Source organism: Neoarius graeffei, chromosome 5 (assembly GCF_027579695.1).
Source record: "Neoarius graeffei isolate fNeoGra1 chromosome 5, fNeoGra1.pri, whole genome shotgun sequence".
In the NCBI taxonomy this organism is placed as follows: domain Eukaryota; kingdom Metazoa; phylum Chordata; class Actinopteri; order Siluriformes; family Ariidae; genus Neoarius; species Neoarius graeffei.
In genome coordinates, this window is record NC_083573.1 from 33769597 (window position 1) to 33788341 (window position 18745).

General features: G+C 40.5%; 3 protein-coding genes across 3 annotated transcripts in view; 2 read left to right on the forward strand and 1 right to left on the reverse strand.

The window, feature by feature from the left end:
• The window catches only part of LOC132886660 (uncharacterized), a 252235-nt gene that overhangs the window by 133623 nt on the left and 99867 nt on the right, over nucleotides 1-18745 (forward strand). The gene's annotated exons all lie outside the window — the stretch shown is intronic.
• LOC132886657 (uncharacterized) overlaps nucleotides 1-18745 on the forward strand; it is a 157460-nt gene that overhangs the window by 82612 nt on the left and 56103 nt on the right. The gene's annotated exons all lie outside the window — the stretch shown is intronic.
• Nucleotides 13619-18745, reverse strand: part of LOC132886658 (uncharacterized) — a 17725-nt gene continuing 12598 nt past the window's right edge. The window contains exons 6-7 of the mRNA XM_060921592.1: nucleotides 17585-17696; nucleotides 13619-14149 (exon numbers count right to left, since the gene is read on the reverse strand). Of these exons, the coding sequence (XP_060777575.1) occupies nucleotides 14125-14149; nucleotides 17585-17696 (137 nt within the window). The 3' untranslated portion in view covers nucleotides 13619-14124. The remainder of the gene's footprint in view (nucleotides 14150-17584; nucleotides 17697-18745) is intronic.

Genomic DNA, 18745 nt, shown 5'->3' on the forward strand with positions numbered 1-18745 from the left:
GGATGGGAGGCTACCTGTATCCAGTGTAGAATCTAAGGAGTCATCAGCTGAGAACAATACTTTTAAAGTTGCCCGCTTTGTAGGAAGGTCTTTGATGTCCGTTAGGTTGGACAACTGATTATTAAAATCAGGATCCTCGAACTGTAAAATAAATCCCCCTCTGAGACCAAGGTTGGCTCGTAAGATCTGGTACAGCTCCTCAACGCTTGAGGGGATGCCTTCAACTGGCAGACGTCTGATTTCATTTTCTGACACAATGATACGTAGAAGCATTGTAGACACTTTTACCTGAAAATGGAAAAAAACCATGCACTTTAAGTAAAGATATCCACTATAAATTATTTTAATCACTCCTCCTCACACGCCTGTCCTTAAATTGTCCTTGTCCAGACTGTAGAATCCCTTTTTTCTAATGAGAATGTGTGTTTAGTGTTTTCATAATGTCAATATAATAAACTGTTTTAAAAAAAAGATAGAATTTCTGCCAGTGCTGTTAAAGAAAAGCAATAGATTTAACAGGTCTCCATAGTAAAATGACTGCGTAAAAGAGGTAGAGAAGGAGATAAATGAGGAGATGACAGTTAAGAGATAAGGAGGTAGAGAAGGGAAAGATGATGACGAGTTAGACAAGGAGTAAAAGAGGAAGAGAAGAAGAGGAGGAGGTAGGCAACAAGAGGAGGAAGGAGAGGATGAGAGGAGGAAGAGAAGAGGGGTAGAGAAGGAGAAGAGGAAGCAGAGGAGTAGGAAAAGAAGGAGAGGAGAAGGGAAAGAAGAAGAAAGAGAAGGAGAGAAGGGAGAGAATGAGGAGAAGGAGAGAATGATGAAGGGAAGGAGGAGAGAGAGAAGGAAGCAGAAGAGGAAGAGAAAGTGAGAAGTATTAGTATGAGAGGATGGAGATGAGGAAGTGTAGAGGGGTAGAGAAGGAGAGGGGAAGCAGAGGAGTAGGAAAGAGAGAATGAGAGAAGGAAGCAGAAGAGAAGAAAGAGAAGGAGAGGAGGAAGCAGAAGAGAAGAAAGGGGGTGAGGGTGAGAAGAGGTAGAGGAGGTAAAGAGGGAGAGGAGGAGGAAGAGAAGAAGAGAGGGTAGAGAAGGAGGGAGAGCAGAGGAGGAAGAGAAGGAAGAAGGGAAAGAGGGGAGAAGGAGAGGAGGAAGCAGAAGCGGAGGAAGAGAAAGAGGAGAAGTACAGTAGGAGGTAGAGAAGAATGAAATGAGAAATGTAAAAGTGGCATTCCCTCTAATACAAATGATCTTTAGCAGTGTCAGTGAAAACTATCACAGTTTTTCAAAATTGTTCAGCCTTAATATGAGTGTTTAATTACTTACAGCAGGCTTATCTCAGTAAGAAGGTCTTGGGAGTGACCAGGAGGCAGCCCCGAATGAAGTATGACACCAGTGGCACGTAGCCGTTGAGATCCTCTGGTTTCACCAGCAGACACTCAGTAGGATTTTTTTTCACAAGATGGTAACTCCGCAGATGCTCCACATAGTACGCTGTAAAAGCTTCAATTACAAAGCAAACTTGACAATCCAACATAATGCATATTTCCAGAATTCTCCCAAAGTCCAGTAGCCCACTTGTACTCCCAGTAGAGAGAATCATTCCCTTTGGATATTTTGTTCCATTTCGAAAGATGTGTGGGGTCAGTCCTACTACGTCGACATGTCCGAATTTTTTCAAGATGGCTTGTCTGATAGCAGCATCTAAAACTACGAGGCACACATCAGACACTTTTGCAGTCTCAGTGTCAGGCTTAAAAAGGCTTGGAATTTCCAGGTAATGTGCCAACATGAGCTGGTGTCTTGAGGCAAGGGTAAGTAGAAAGAATGTTTTTAAAGTTGTTGGCATCCCGCACAACCTTTTTAAAGAAAGAATGTTTTGCCTCGGGGAGGCACGGTGGTGTAGTGGTTAGCGCTGTCGCCTCACAGCAAGAAGGTCCGGGTTCGAGCCCCGTGGCCGGCGAGGGCCTTTCTGTGCAGAGTTTGCATGTTCTCCCCGTGTCCGCGTGGGTTTCCTCCGGGTGCTCCGGTTTCCCCCACAGTCCAAAGACATGCAGGTTAGGTTAACTGGTGACTCTAAATTGACCGTAGGTGTGAATGTGAGTGTGAATGGTTGTCTGTGTCTATGTGTCAGCCCTGTGATGACCTGGCGACTTGTCCAGGGTGTACCCCGCCTTTCGCCCGTAGTCAGCTGGGATAGGCTCCAGCTTGCCTGCGACCTGTAGAACAGGATAAAGTGGCTAGAGATGATGAGATGAGATGAGATGTTTTGCCTCAAACCTAATTGTTCAACACTCAGTTGGAGGTCCAAACTTTTGAATAAGATGTGGATAATGTTCCACGAAGTGATGTTTGGGACAACTTTTTTTCAGGGAAAACTGTCTGCAGCAACTGCCTGTGGTCCGATGTTTTTGCTTGTAAATAATAAAGCGAGCCTGGAGTGAAATATGGGGTCGACAATAACTCAGCCAAGTCTTTGAGCTCGAGGACTAATTCCCATGTTTGATCACCTTCTGGAACACGGTGACCGATGATGAGGGGAAGGAAACGCACAAGACTCCAATTTTCGTGTCCATTACCACGAAGTGTCTTATTCCACTGGAAAGTTGCTGGAATTTTCTGAGGGCGGTTTGTCTTGTCAGATAACTTAAAAGGAAAACTTTCTATTTCGCGATTCATTTCGTCCAATGTGAAATAGTTCTTGGAAATAAAATCTGCAAGGCACAGACTTAGCTCTCTGGGTACAATGCCTTCCAGCACATCATGTAGAAAATCAGGAGGAAAGCCTTGGCATGCATGGAAGCCTGTCAATCTGTTAAGAGGACATTCTTGTTTCACACCATCCACAGACACAAGTTCACTCTGCTTCAACACATTTACAGCTTCATTGTACAATTCTGGAGTCCGTAAAATAAATTTACCACTTCTACCATCACAAGTCTGTATTTCTTCACGACTACACAGACAAAACCTACAAAATTTATCCACATTAAAGGACTCCTGGAACCCACCTAAGGAGTGTGCAGCCAAGTTATCTGCAGCCACATATAAAATGGCCCCTTTTACATTACAACCAAGTTTCTCAACAAACACACCAACTGTTTCTAGATATTGAATGTCTTTTATCAGTGGCTCCAAAACACTATTATAGCCATAAATTTTTATGTGTTCAGTCTTGCAGAGTAAAGCTAGGTAAATTGATGCCAGTAATGACTTGTATTTTTTTGGCAAATTGGCAAGGATCCAATATACAGCACAGACTTTGTGTTTTTTTCTGGACGTGCCCAAGGGATTACAAATTTCAAAATCGTCAATGTATAAAGTTATGCATAAACTAACATCTTCATGTGAGAGAATCTGATTTCTTTTAAAGTACTCACCATCCAGACATGATGAGTAATGTCCAGATTGTTCAGCTGGTCTGTTTACCCTCAACTCATTCAATACTTCGTCTCTTTTTAGAAGTTCAGAAAGTAATTTTAGAATAGGGACATAAACAACAGTATGAGACCTTTTTTCTCTACTCAAAACATATTCAACAGGTTCTATGACAGTAAAGTTATGTCTATAAAATGCCTGCCTTTTATATTCTGTACCTAGAGACCCCTCTCTTGAAAGTAAAGAAAGTGGGTTGGTGTTCCGTAATGCTTCAGTCAATGATGCTGTTAATTCCTCAGATGTGCAGTTATGCTCCTTTAAAATATTTTCAACTGTCTGTCTAGTTATTTGTCCTGCACATTCACCAATATCAAATAAGTAGGGGTGGGACATTAACGCGTTAATTAAGATTAATTAATTTCAAACAAATTACTTCGTTAAAAATATTAACGCATTTTATCGCAGTTTGCATGCCAAACAACCCAGAACCGTTGTTAGTGCACCATGTTATGGTGCGACAAATATACTGACGCACACAGTTCCAGTTACAGCAATAGAGCTTGAAAGCGCGCCGGGTCTGCTGGACGGTAAATTTATATTCAAAAAACGACCCAATGGAACTGTTGATAAAACCACAGTTTATTGCAAACTGTGCAGAAAGGAGTTTGCTTATCACAGAAGCTCGTCAACTTTACGGTACCATTTAAATGCCAAGCACCGCAATTACTGAAACAGCTGCAGCTCGAGGTAGCAGCAGTGCAAACTCGAAGAAATGGCTGGATTCCCGAAGAAAATGAGCAGGGGGCGTATTACAGAAAAAATCCTAACCGCTCGTCCTAACTTAAGATAGGAACTCAAAGCTAGGAAAAATCCTAACTTCCTATTACAGAAACAATTCCTAAGTTGCTGGCCGTTTCCTATCTTATCTTTGGCCTCCTATCATATCTTAAGTTAGGAAATCCTAACTGTTGTGTCAGAGTGATTTTTTCGATTGGTCATGTCTGTTTCTGCCACTTTGAATGTGCACGAGATAATTACTTTGTAACGACCTAAACCGTTATAGGTGAAAAGACTTAGAAAGTCTTCAGAAAAGCTGACAAAAATGACAGAAAAGCATGCTGGCTCAGTTGGACCGCTTGGGGCTTTGATAGGGAATAAAGACCCATCAACAAGCCCAATTACCCCTGGCATCCCACTCTGCCTTAAAAACTCCTCCTTAATCCGCTGCAGCTCTTCTCCACGTGGAAACTGTATGTAGTTAGGTGCGAGACTGCAGATGGCCTTAGTGACTTCCATGAGATTCCTTGAAATACATGGCTGTGATACTGAAGACAGGCTTGCAACCTCAGTCTGGAAGTCACTCTTGGCAAAAAAAAACGCAGAGCATTTGTTACTTGCATCACCACAGGCAAGGCTCCATGTCTCCTGGATCTTTCCAGGGCTGGACGCAACTCCTCCACCAAATTCAAAATTAAATGTCTTGGCAGGCAATAAAAAGACATCAAAACACGATCCGAAAAATTCAACATGTCATTATGTGGTCTCAGTAGCCTTTCAACCATTAAATTTCTTTTCTCTTCATCTTCATACAGACCTACTAGCAGTGCTGCTGCCATTTTTTCAGTTACTGACAGTTGAAAATTTGAATTTTAGGACAGAGTGTATGGCCTTGTAACTTAGGCATCCTAACTTAAGATATTCCTAACTTAGGATGGTTCTGTAATGGCTAAATTCCTATCTTAAGATAAGATAGGATTTCTTCCTAAGTTAAGTTAGGAAGAAATCCTATCTTAAATCATGTCTGTGTATTATTTGAACTCTTCACATATTATTTAGTTACATAAAATAAATGTTGCTTTTGGGGCAAATACGGTAGTGCGATTCATTGAGATTAATTAAGATTAATTAATTACAAAGCCTGTAATTAATTAGATTTTTTTAATCTAGTCCCACCCCTACAAATAAGTCATCAACAATTTCTTGAATTGCTGACTGTGACACATGAAGGACTGTTTGCAGGCGAAGTAAAAGGGATGCAATCTGCCGCTGAATGGAATTGTGCACAGGTTGAAATTCTGATTCAGACAATTCTGATGACACCGAATTGTTCAAGTCTCCCTCATCATCATTTACAAAGGCTTGACTGTGACATTTTACAACAAGGTCAGGTTTGAAATTGGCAAAATCAGCACATTGATGATATCGATTCCTGTGGGCAGTAAAAGTTGAAACTATGCTCGACTTAAAAGAGCACCCCTCAAATGGACAAGTCATAGTCTCTTGAGTTCTCAAATGTGTCTTTAAATGACAAAAATATTGCTTTATGTTGGTTGGAGCGGAAAAAGTACAAAGTTCACAGCTGAGTTTCGCAACTGGATTTGATCTCTTTTTATGCTCCTTGATATGCTTTACAAAATCCACATGTGATTGGAGCACAGTTAGACAGCTGGGGTAAATGCAGCTCAAGCCCTGTCTTCCACGTCCATGTCTCTTTGTAATGAGTGACTATGGTTTTTTGATTGTATGTGGCAAAACTGCAAAACTTACAGCTCCACTTCATCCAGTTGTTGCCAAACTTCCATGGACAGCAGCACCTAAAAACACACACAACATACTTTAGACTATGACATAAAAACCTTAGTCACGTGAAATGGAAACATGAGCAAAAACACTTCATTTAAATTTATTTCACATTCATGTGTTAGTGGTATGACTAAAGTGTGTGTGTGAGAATGTGTAACAGTGCGACCTATATATACACTTGTAATGGAATTAATACACAAGGGTGATTCCATTTGCCATAACTCACACTGCTTTATTTTATTGAAACTGATTTATTTTATGGTTGATGATTTTTCATTTAACACAACACCTCTGCAGACTAGGGTTGTACACCCAGGAAGATACAGGGATTAAAGCAAAAAAAATAATTTTGACTGAATTTTTTGGGTGAGCGGGCTGCAACAATGGGTGGGTTTTTTTTGGGGGGGGGGGGGGGGTGTAGAGAAAGAGACAGATGAAAGCTAAAAAGATGACATCAATAAATATTAAAATGTTACATCTATAGGCAATAGTATTCATATCAATACGCATTCATGTTTCAATATTCAGGGATGTGATTGGCCAAGGACAAAAAAACAAATGTTATCATGCTAACATGCCAAGCTCTCCTTTCCCAACAAAAAAAAAAGCCTTCCCTAACTCTACACGTAAATCATCTAAACACATTCAAGAGGAGAAAGTATGTCTATAACTTCACTGATAGGTGCTGTTTTCAACTTTGCTTTTTAGATATCTTAGCCTGATAGCTAAGCATTGACTAACCTGGCTAGTAACAGAAATGTTTGATTTACGTTAGTATTAATACCACCGTGGCAAACCTTGGACATTGAGATTAGTGAAAAATCGGTAAATAACTAAATCACCTGATAACGTAAAAGTAGACCTGCATCTAACAAGTACATGAAAACAATATTGGCATACCTGAATCATCCAAATGTCAATCTTCTTGTCAACTGAACACGAAGACACTGGTAGCCTACCACTGATACATTTGAAAAGTTGGGTGACAGCTGTATCCGCTCCAACAACAAACACTACCGCATTTGCGTCTTGCTATTAGATTACTTCTCAATGGTCGGGTCAAATATAGGCTACTCTCATGTTATGCATGTATTTTTCATAATCAACACCACTTCACTTAGGGTCGGTTATTATGCACAGGCGTTGTTCATGGGAGTTATGGTTACGTGGGTTTATTGGTGGACAGCTGTATCCACTCCAACAACAAATATTACCGCGTTTGCATCTTGCTGTTATATTACTTCTCCATGGTCGGGTCAAATATAGGCTACTCATGTTATGTATGTATTTTCATTATCAATGGTCACTTCACTTAGGGTAGGCTATTATGCACAGGCGTTGCTGAGAGTTATGGTTATGTGGGTTTATTGGTGGTCCTACCCCCCCCCCCCCCGAAATAAATAAATAAATAAATATTTGCATGATTTACAAGGGTCGCATTTTCATGTCTGAAAATCTGGAATAATCTGGAAAAATCACATGAATGAATAGGGCATAATGGGCACATAGTCAGGCTTTCGTCTAAACGGGGGAACAGGGGCGCTGCACCCTCTTACTCTCGGCGTGCGCCCCCTTACCGACTCCGTGAAAACATCCCAGCAACACTACGTGACAATGTGTCTGATCATCAAATACGTTATAATTGCTCCAAAAATATTCCAATCAATCATAGTAGATACACCGCCAGACGGTGCAAAAACAATCCGAATTGGCGTTTTCCAGACTGAGGCGCCATGTTGTTTAGTTGTTTACTTGTCGCGGCTGCTCTCGCGAGATTTGACATGGGTTACATACAAGGTCAGCTGACTTGTAGAGTGAGATTTCTCGAGACTGAATGACCTTTCACCCACCGGCGCGGGAGCTTTTGACAGAAGTAGTTCGCGAGTTGTTTTTGTTGACACTTGGGCATTTAAAGATGTCATCCAGCGGCACGAAGCGGAAGAAAGCCAAAGACCGTCCGGGGCAGAAGAAGATTACTTCTTTCTTTTTCAATGTTGACAGACAATTTGTTACAATTTCCTTCTCAGATAGCCTCAGAATGTCCCATTGGAGCATTTTTCAAAGGCTTTGCACGGCGGAGAGGGGGGGACAACCGGCACCATCTCCCCCCCGCTTCGCTCCCTCGCCATGGTGAGCGCCCTCATACTAAATTTTTCTAGAAAAAACCCTGATAGTGATAAAATGAGGCACAAGATTACCCTGCATATTTGTTAGACTAAACCCGGCAAACAAACACTATCATAGGCTGACATTATTTTTGGGGTCTGTACTTGGCTTGCATTTGCAAGGTTTGAAATGTTTCATAACTTGCAGCCTAGGCTACTTCTTGACACTGTTCTGATGCCATGCTGGTTTGTTTGTTTAACTAGCTGCCACCAATGATGATGTGTGCAAAGCTAGGATACTAAATGACATACCTTCGTTCATAAATGTTGTTATATGGTACTGTACAATGTAGGGTTACTTCAGATTATGCTGCTGTGAAAGTTTCTTTAAGATTAACCTCATCAGTCAGTTGTCTTTGTCACTGAATGTACCATGCTGCCCAAATCATGGAAAGGTTTTGAAATGAACCATGTTGTTTAGGAGCAATCTGAAGTCTAAAATTATTCACATTAGCCTTTCCTACCTTGATAAGATTATCTGCCTGTTTCCATAACCTTATTTATGCCCGTTTTCATATCTTAAATCTCACATGACCTGACGTTATTCTTCATTAAATAAAAAACTCCATTTTCATACAGAATACAGCGTCATTACTGTAAATTAGCCGTTTAATCTCGTTAACGCTAACATCATTACATGCTTACTTGCTAATGGCGGACGCGCGCGCCTCATGAAGCCGTTGACTCGACAAATGTTACAAACAAAGCACCAGTTTCAAACAAAACTTTTACCAGCGCTATGAATGTGCTTCTAAAGGACTGAATGCCAGACAACTCTTGCTACCTGCTCACATTACTACTGAAAGTTTAAAAAGTGTTGTTAGAAATAAGACTCTGGAATGTTAGGCTCAAATTAACCAACATTACTCCCGGCAACAAGCTGCTGTTTAACTATTTCATTTTTAGAAATGCTAGAACGCGTGAAATTTGACTATTCATAGCCAATTTACAATCGTGTTGAATAAAAAAAAAAAAGATAAATCAACCACTGAACTTAATCCACTCGCCACTGGCCTGCTCCCCGCCAATTTCTCTTCTGCACCTGCAGCTCGTCTAGAAAAGAGATCCGGCCACCCGCTTGTGCCCGGATTTTACTGACAAAAAGTAGTCCTCTGCCACTTCTCTTTAACCGCCCTCTATCTGCTCGACAACAAGTGTTCCTCTTCTTCTGTAAATTGGCAGCTGCAACCTGGTGGAGCTCCTGAAGTATTTTAAAAGAACTTATATGATAATTATTGGTCCCTTATCAGATCAAGACGAAATTTCAAGCACTATTTTTTACAGCGCATTAATATTGCTACCACACCAAGGGTCACGGTCAGTTCATGAGAGATCCAATCACCATTGTAAAACTCATATTGTCAAGTTAGGCTGACACATTGAAATTTCCATTTCATTGAACTGGCTTAAGCCCTTAAGTTGGAATACCAAGAACTCATTAAATTAAGTTGAAATTTCTTAACTCATTATGTTAAGTTGATTTAAATGATAGAAACAAGCCAGGATAACTTATTGAGCTGGTGCCTTTTTGCAGATGGTGGTACGAGGCAAGCGTTGAACTGGCGAAAGACGTGGATGTTGAGCCAACAATACCAAGAACCGCCAATATCGTGATAATGTCCCTGCCACAACACCTTTTCAGTACTTTCAGCGTTCACTGTGCATACCTCTTATGGATCACCTGATAACCCAGATGGACAACTACTTCAATGAAGACCAGATGAATGGCTCCAAACTGATGTGTTTGATACCTCAAGTACTAATGAACTCGCCTGACACCGCGGTCGATGTGGCAGTCAAGTTCTATGGTATCAAGATGATCTAGTTTTGCCAAATGTGGTTGATGTGGAGCTTCTTCGTTGGCGTAATAAATGGTCACAAGTTGACAAATCAGCCCTTCCAACCAGCGCCTCAACCACTCTTAGAGAATGTGATCCAGTTTTCTACCCCAACATAAACATTCTCCTTCGCATCCTTTGTACTATGCTGGTTACTTCGGCAGAGTGTGAAAGGTCCTTCAGTACATTAAAACGCCTGAAGATGTACCTGCGAAGCACCATGACCACAGAGCGGCAGTCGGGACTGGCGATGATGAACATACACTATGGCAGAATGATCAACATTGACAAGATCGTTGACATCTTTGCCATTTGTCATCCACGACGCCTTTTACTGAGAACCATTTTGGTCGATGAGCAGTAAGACAATAAGAATAGAGATCTGCATCAGTTGACTAGGGTAAGATCAGTGTTCTCCACGGGCGCTTTTAAAGTGGTGCACCACCATGTTATAATTCTGGCCCGCCACCCTTCCCGTGACCAAAATAAATAAATAAATAAATTTACAGAAAAAACCTTCATCAGTATACACCAAATAAATTGTAAAGTATTTGCTTTATTATAATTTTGTAACTATTTAACACAGAGAAGAACATTAAACGAATGCATGCGGTGCTACCTGAAGTGGCCATACGGTTGCAATAGAAAAACATCCGGCCGGCTGCATACAGATTGTGACACAGAGCTCTGCAGATTGAGGTCTATCACTGCGTTACACTACACCGCACCACATTACACTATACTGACACATAGTAACGCTGGAAGCTACAAGCTACAGCTAGCCAGCAGCTTAATAACTTTGCGGGTGTTTGTCGCATTATTATGCAATGGTTACGCTTATCTATCGTCTTTTCTGACCATACACAGTTACAGTAATCATATAACAGTGCACACACACACACACTAGTTAAGTTCAGGTCTTTTATTTTACGTATCTGTGATTGTGTAGGTGAGAGCTGCATTTTGTATATTACAAAAAATGTATGCATTTATTGTAATTGGGTATTTTGTTTATGAATTATAGATATTATTGGCATGCACTTAGACATTAAATTGTTATATAAATTTATGGTTTATGCGATGTTGGTAATATAAAATAATTGGTATCGCCCAGAGGATGGGGACAGGCCACTATATCTAGCTCTCTGAAGGGAGGTGGATTAGTTGGGTCATGGACACTGTCTGTTATGTAGTAGTCCTGTAACGTGCATGTAATAAGGTGGTGCAAACATAGTGCAATACAGTATTCTGTTTTGTAGACAAAGTATTTTTGTTGCAATAATTACTTGAACTTTTATTTTATTATTATTTTATTTATTTTATTATTATAATTTATTTTGTGTTACATTTCTGTTGCTACTTTGGGAAACCGGACCCAATAAAACATCTTGTATTAAAAGTTCTATGTTTGGCTGTTGTCCATCAGATGATATATACAGTAAGAATGTGTTAATTTTTTTGTAAAATGATTTTAACAATGATTTAGCATTTCCTATCCATTTATTGGCCAGTTTCATGTTCAGGTGGCCCCCCACTAGGGGTCTGCCCCTGGACCCCCTGCCACCACCTTTTATTTTTGAAAAGTGGAGAACCCTGGTAAGATGTCGAGCCACTATCCATACACTGCCAGATAAAGCTGATTTGGCCTAATCATTGTCCGACATCTCAACAGCTCACAACATGAGATGAAAGAATGATGCAAAGACAGCATTATTTTATCAAATGTATTTTTTCATTTACAAACCTGCGGGTATGTACTCAGGCTGCCAGTCAGTGTGTGACGCCCCTTTGAAAAATCCTAGCTACCGTAAAATACCAAATAATAGCCGAGTTCCAATTAACCGCCGAGTTCCCTTTAACGGCCGGGTGTACGCGTGTGTTGTGACAAATAAAGGCCGGTTCCGAATACTCGCCGGGGTCTAAAAAAAAAAAAAAAAGCGTCCGAACGTTCTATCTAGAATCTTGAGGCCCAGCACTTTTCTGGTTTTCTGGTGTTTAAACGATTTTGCATTGCATAGTTTTCTACCGAAACAATATGAATGAATGAATGAATGAATGAATGAATGAATGAAAAATGAAATTATTTCTATAATACTGTTTACAACATTTTGTTACGTGATAATAAACATGCCATTTCAATGTTATAATCTTGGTCTACCGTAATATTTCTTGAGGAATGCAACTCCGTAACTTTTGACAGATGTCTTAGCCAATTACGTTTGACATGGGTGTGTGGGATATCACTTACGTCATCGAATGAGGAATACCCCTTTGGGGTATTCACCCAACGAAAGCCAGCGTGTGTGGTGACATTGAGGACTGCGGGTTTCCAAGGTTGGACTGCTGCTTCTGTTAAACGACCTAAATTGCCGAATGCATGCGTCAAAGCACACACTGAGTTTTATTAAAGACCTTATACCATTTCACTTGCCCTTACCCATTCGGATCTGGAAGACGCTTTACAAAAAAGGTGAGAGCGTTCTAACATGCATTTCAGTCTGCTCGCGGCCAATCTAATCCAAGGGGCCTTTTCAACAAGTAATCTGTCGTGCAAGTTGGGCAGAAGCACGCGTCAGGCAGGCAACATGTAGGCCTACAAGTCAGTAACCTATTCAACTAACTTTCATCCGAACTTTAAGTTTTCTACGGGGTCGAGCCACCGTACCAACTCACTCGGGGAATAGGCTCATATCGGCCAAATAGGGAGACGTCTTGGAGAGAAACGTGAGAATGCAAGATGACAGTATGTAGCCACTGCAGGTCACTTATTTTTCAGCATAAGAAAAAACCCTTTGGTTTGACACTTCGCACCCTAATTATGTTGCTTCAACGTCGCGCCCTCCATGCAATTTCAGATTGACAGACATCGCGAAGCGCAAAGGGTGGAGGCTGCATGGGTGAGGGTGATCGCAAGTGACCATAACTTTGCAGAGTAATTAAATCACAGTGCTGCGCACAGACAATAGTGTGGTTTCTTGATTATTTTGTAAAGCATGCACTTAACTAGTCATTAACAGGAAAAGGTGTGTGATTTATCCTTTATCCACCCTGACTGTGCCATGCGAAGATGCATTCTGCGTCTTCAAAATTCCCCGAAGTCGGCACCGTGCTATCTGTAATCTAACTCTAAACAAACTGTAAGTTATACTGGTTAAAAGTAGGCCTATCTGAGAATGATTTTTTCCCCGTTTTGAGGTAGATTTTGGGGAAGGTGTTTGTGAAGAAGGAATTAATCGCCTGTTCCAAATAGCCGCCTAGTCTCTAATACGCGCCGGGTCTCTTACGCGATTGAGACAAATAATAGCCCGGGCTATTATTTGGTATTTTACGGTATGCCCCTGTTTAGTGTTGTTAGAGCAGGAGTTTTGTTTTATGCTTTTGCTTGTATGGAATGATGCGAATGAAACTGTGAACAGAATGTCAGAGACACAGCCTGATGTGTACATTTATTCACAGTGTAGCAATCTTCCACAATTTTCCTTGCCGTTTCATATAGAAAAGTGTGTATATACAGTGGTGTGAAAAAGTGTTTGCCCCCTTCCTGATTTCTTATTTTTTTGCATGCTTGTCATACTTAAATATTTCAGATCATTAAACACTGTCAGAAATGGCGAGCTGAGGTGAAGTGAGGACCCAAGAGCAGACTCAAAACAGGCAGTGTACAAAGAGAAAATTCTTTAATAAAGTACAGGGCAGAGGTACAAATGGGCTCAGGCAAAATCGGTGGTCAAAGAACGGGCCAAGAGGTCAAAACACAGAAGAGCAGGCAGGCACGGTCAGGGACAAAAACAGGACAGAAAAATCTTCACAAAAACTGAAGAAAACAGGGACAAGGGAAACCCAGGCAGAGGAAGCAAAAAACACAGTCCAAAGGAACAGGTAGGTAAAACGGGCAAAAAACTGGACAGAAAACTAGAACAAAAACACAGAACAATACAGGCAGGGGGAACCAAGAAGTCACAATACCAAAGGGCTGTAGCAAGGCGAGGAAAGTCTGCAAGAGACAGTCTGGCAACTGGAGTAGCTCCAAACAGCTCTTTAAGAAGGCCCTGGCTGATGGGAGAGGAGTGGTAGCAGGTGTGGGAGTGCCACTTCAGGGAAGATGGCCTCCAGCAGGGCAGGACTGAATTCCTGTCCCAGATCTGGCATGGAAGTCCCACAAACTCAGGTATGGATGGACTGGACCAGACTGTGACAAAACACATTTAAATATTAGACAAAGATAACACAAGTAAACACAAAATGCAGTTTTTAAATGAAGGTTTTTATTATTAAGGGAAAAAAAATCCAAACCTACATGACCCTGTGTGAAAAAGTGATTGCCCCCTAAACCTAATAACTGGTTGGGCCACCCTTAGAAGCAATAACTGCAATCACGCGTTTGTGATAACTGGCAATGAGTCTTTTACAGCACTGTGGAAGAATTTTGGCCCACTCATCTTTGCAGAATTGTTGTAATTCAGCCACATTGGAGGGTTTTCGAGCATGAACCGCCTTTTTAAGGTCATGCCACAGCATCTCAATCGGATTCAGGTCAGGACTTTGACTAGGCCAACGTCCTCATTTTGTTTTTCTTCAGCCATTCACAGGTGGACTTGCTGGGGTGTTTTGGGTCATTGTCCTGCTGCAGAACCCAAGTGCGCTTCAGCTTGAGGTCACGAACAGATGGCCGGACATTCTCCTTCAGGATTTTTTGGTAGACAGCAGAATTCATGGTTCCATTTATCACAGCAAGCCTTCCAGGTCTTGAAGCAGCAAAACAGCCCCAGACCATCACACTACCACCACAGGGCTTTACATTAGCACCCGCCCACCCGCCAAATGCAGGTAAAATTCGGCTTTGGCGGGTAATAACTTTAGTCTCACTAGCCACTTTGGCGGGTGGTTTATTCTGTGGTATGACAATATATTTTAATTGTAGGCCTCTGAAGGCATCTGATATAATAAACACATTGCAATGTAATAGAACGCGCCTACAACTCCCATGAGCACCTGCATAAACATTCTAACATGTTAGAATTGTTTAGAACGTTCGTTAACGTCTCAGATAAAATCAATGATACAGTAACTTGCGGTTAATGAACGAAGCAACAAAGTTGCTGATGACTGACAAGCGCACTATGTGGCAGCATATAGCTGGAGTTTCAAACCCTGCTGCTCAGGAAAAAAGGGGCAGAGGTGAGCAGGGCTGGAGCAGCATTTAAAAATCACCGAGGTCCATGATGCGCAAAGCGCATGTCGAAAAATTTTCTACATATTTAAATGAGAGGGGTGAATTACACGCCACACAAGAGATCTATTCCTGAAATTACTTTTAATGGTGTTTGAACTGAATATCATCAGTTTTGAAAAAAATCATGTATGTGGCAAGAGTAAGAATAATTTAAGCTTGTTTAATGGTTTGATCTGGCCCAAGCAATGAGGACAAAAGATACCCTAACCATGTAGCCTATGGAACTAAGATACATTAACAATCTGGCATCCGTTACACCTACAAAAAAAAAATTCTGGGAAAAAAATAATCAGTATACACCACCATGTTTTAGGCAAAGTTATCCAAGGCAAACATAAGTTGAAACTTTCCACTCTATTGCTTTGGCTTATCGAATGATTTATTTTTAAAATCACAAACAAGGTAGGCTACAACTGCGCTGCTTCGAAAATGTAAATTTAACAGCTTCATGAAAGTGCACTGATGGTTACCATGAAAAACCTGTGTCTACTGCACTGCGTTCCTCCACCGAGTCGAGCGCTCATTCGCTTTTGTTTTCTTGGTCTCAGAGACGCACGCACAAAACAGACACAAAAGACAGAATCAACGTTTAACATAATTAACAATGCACTTTTTACGGAGACATTTTAATGTTATTCTTTTTTTTTATCCAGTTGAATATTTAGCGTACAAATGTATTTTCAGCTCTTAAAAATGACCGAGGTCCGGGCCTCGGGGGCCTCATAGCTGGCTACGGCCATGGAGATGAACAAGACGCTAATAGGAAGATAAAACAGTTCAATGACAAATGGAAGTTACGGCGAGATTGGCAAGTTCATAGCAAAACTGAAAATACCATGTACTGCGAAGACTGTAGAAAGTCTGGCAAAGACAGGCACCAGTAATTTTAAACTCAAAACTATAAAGGACCACAAGAAGTCAAATGCACACATCGGTACTATAACATCAAAACCGGCGAAGATGGCTAGTTCACTACAGGACAGCATTGCTTTCAAGTCCCTGGCTGTCATGAAGTCGGCTGAGCTGGAGAGGATGGAGCTGCTGTTTAGAAACGTTCACGCGATTGGAGAGAAGTTGATCTCGCCCCAGCTATCAACTTATGGCATGCTGGAAGCCTCAGGTCACGAAGACCATTTTTCATGGACCATTCAGACTCCTCTGATGATGAATGTAATGAGGACATTTAATGTCTCTCTCTACAATGTTCACACACACACACACACACACACACACACACACACTAAATAGATAATACATAATACTTGATAATATACATAATACTTGCATATCAAAACATCAAATGTTTTTCAATGATAAATGTTTTGAATTGGACTTTTAATATTAGAATCAGTTCAGTTGTACGCTTGAATTTGAGTTCAATAAACAGAATACTCTGTTGATATTTTTGTCTGAATTGGTTGCACGTTTTCATATATGGAGCTACCTTAACAGCACTGAATACTTGAGTGCTACTGTAGAGATACATTATACGCTGACATTCGTAATTAAATCTAGCTCTTCCGAACTTTAATGTATCATGGTGAAGAAAAAACTGCGATTTCCTGGCAACAAAGTTGTGGCTAGTGAAAAGGCTGAATGGCTAGTGACTCAGGAAAACCACAGTGGCCGGTGAGCAAAAAAGTTAATGTAAAGCCCTGTACCACCACCATATTTTACTGTTGGTATGATGTTCCTTTTCTGAAAGGATGCAATGGGACATACACCTTCCAAAAAGTTCAACTTTTGTCTCGTCAGTCCACAGAGTATTTTCCCAAAAGTCTTGGGGATCAAGATGTTTTCTGACAAAACTGAGATGAGCCTTTATGTTCTTTTTGCTCAGCAGTGGTTTTCGTCTTGGAACTCTGCCATGCAGGCCATTTTTGCCCAGTCTCTTTCTTATGGTGGAGTCATGAACACTGACCTTAACTGAGGCAAGTTAGGCCTGCAGTTCTTTGGATGTTGTGGGGTCTTTTGTGACCTCTTGGATGAGTCGTTGCTGCGCTCTTGGGGTAATTTTGGTCAGCCACTCCTGGGAAGGTTCACCACTGTTCCCACCATTTGTGGATAATATATATGTATATATATATATATATATATATATATATATATATATATATATATATATATATATATATATATATATATATAACTTCTTGTTAGTGATCATGGTTGACTACAGCTGGTGGCAAATACTATTTGACTCCATAGAAACAACGTTGTTCTGCTCTACTTGTTTGTAGTTATGTCTAGATTCATGTCTATTCTGAAGCCATCTGTACACAGAGCATTGCACACTAACAAACATTAGAATGTTAATTTTACCAATTTCTATTAGAGAGAATAGTTAACTGAGCATTTAAAGAATAAGTGAGAGCTATGTGAATGACTTACCTTTGAAGCGCTTTCCTCTTCCAATATCCACAAACAATACATAAAAGAACAACAACAACAGGAAGAATGCTTGCAACAGTAAAACCAGCCAGAATGTCATTGAGGTGTGGATCTGGAAAAATGTGAACAAACCTATTATAGAAAAAAATAGGTAACTACATTTCCCTACCCAATGTCAGGAATACATGTGACAGATGGATGGAAAAGCAGCAGAGTTTAATAAGGAAAAGCTGCCAGATAAATCCAAAATGAAATGCAATGGTAGAGTAAAAAAAAACAAACAGGCAATGGTCAGGCAAGACACAAACAGATTATCAGAAGCAAAGACAAAGAGTTCTGTAGAAAAAAAAAAATCCCCGGACACAGTAGCGCATGTGCTCACTGCTCACTTGTGTGTGTGTGTGTGTGTGTGTGTGTGTTCGTTCAGTGCTTTAGATGGGTTAAAGCAGAGCTTATTTTCTCCTCGGGGATTAATTAGCTATTCAAAAAAAAAAAAAAAAAACCGCCAGCTGCCGGCGGGTATTGACAGGGCTACTATGTCTGGGATTTAGATATCTTATGCATGTAAGCTTGGCCAAGTGCTTTGTACATTCCCATTAAAGGTGCTTCTGGTAAAATTGGTGTCCCAACTTCCTTTCCATCTTCATTTGATTGAGTGTTTGTATTTTAAGTCAAAAGTAATATTCCTGAAAATTATCATTTACCAGTCCCCCCAGGATTTCGCGGGCCTTTTTTGTGATTGTTGCAGGCTAAAATGTCTGATGTTGCGGGGGTTTTCAAAAACATTGCGATGAAAGTTGCAGTGTTTTTTAGGTTTTTGTTGCAATTACATTGTGGGAGGAAGTGAAAGTTGTGAGAAATTGTTGCGATTTTCTCTTTTTGTGATTAAAATTGAGTGATATGTTAAATATTAAGTTATTACTGAAAAACTATTGATTAAAAAAACAAAGACACTGAGAAATGGTCCTATAAACAACTTTACCAATATAAAAGATTACCAGGACTACAAAAATGCAGAAAAATAGGCTTTACTTATCCAAATGCACCTGTTGGTTCAAAGGTTAAAGTGCATAGAACCTCACAGCACAACATGAAGTTACCTTAAAATATAATATAAATGCCTCAGCTTTCATGTAAGAAAAAAAAATATTAATACTGTGT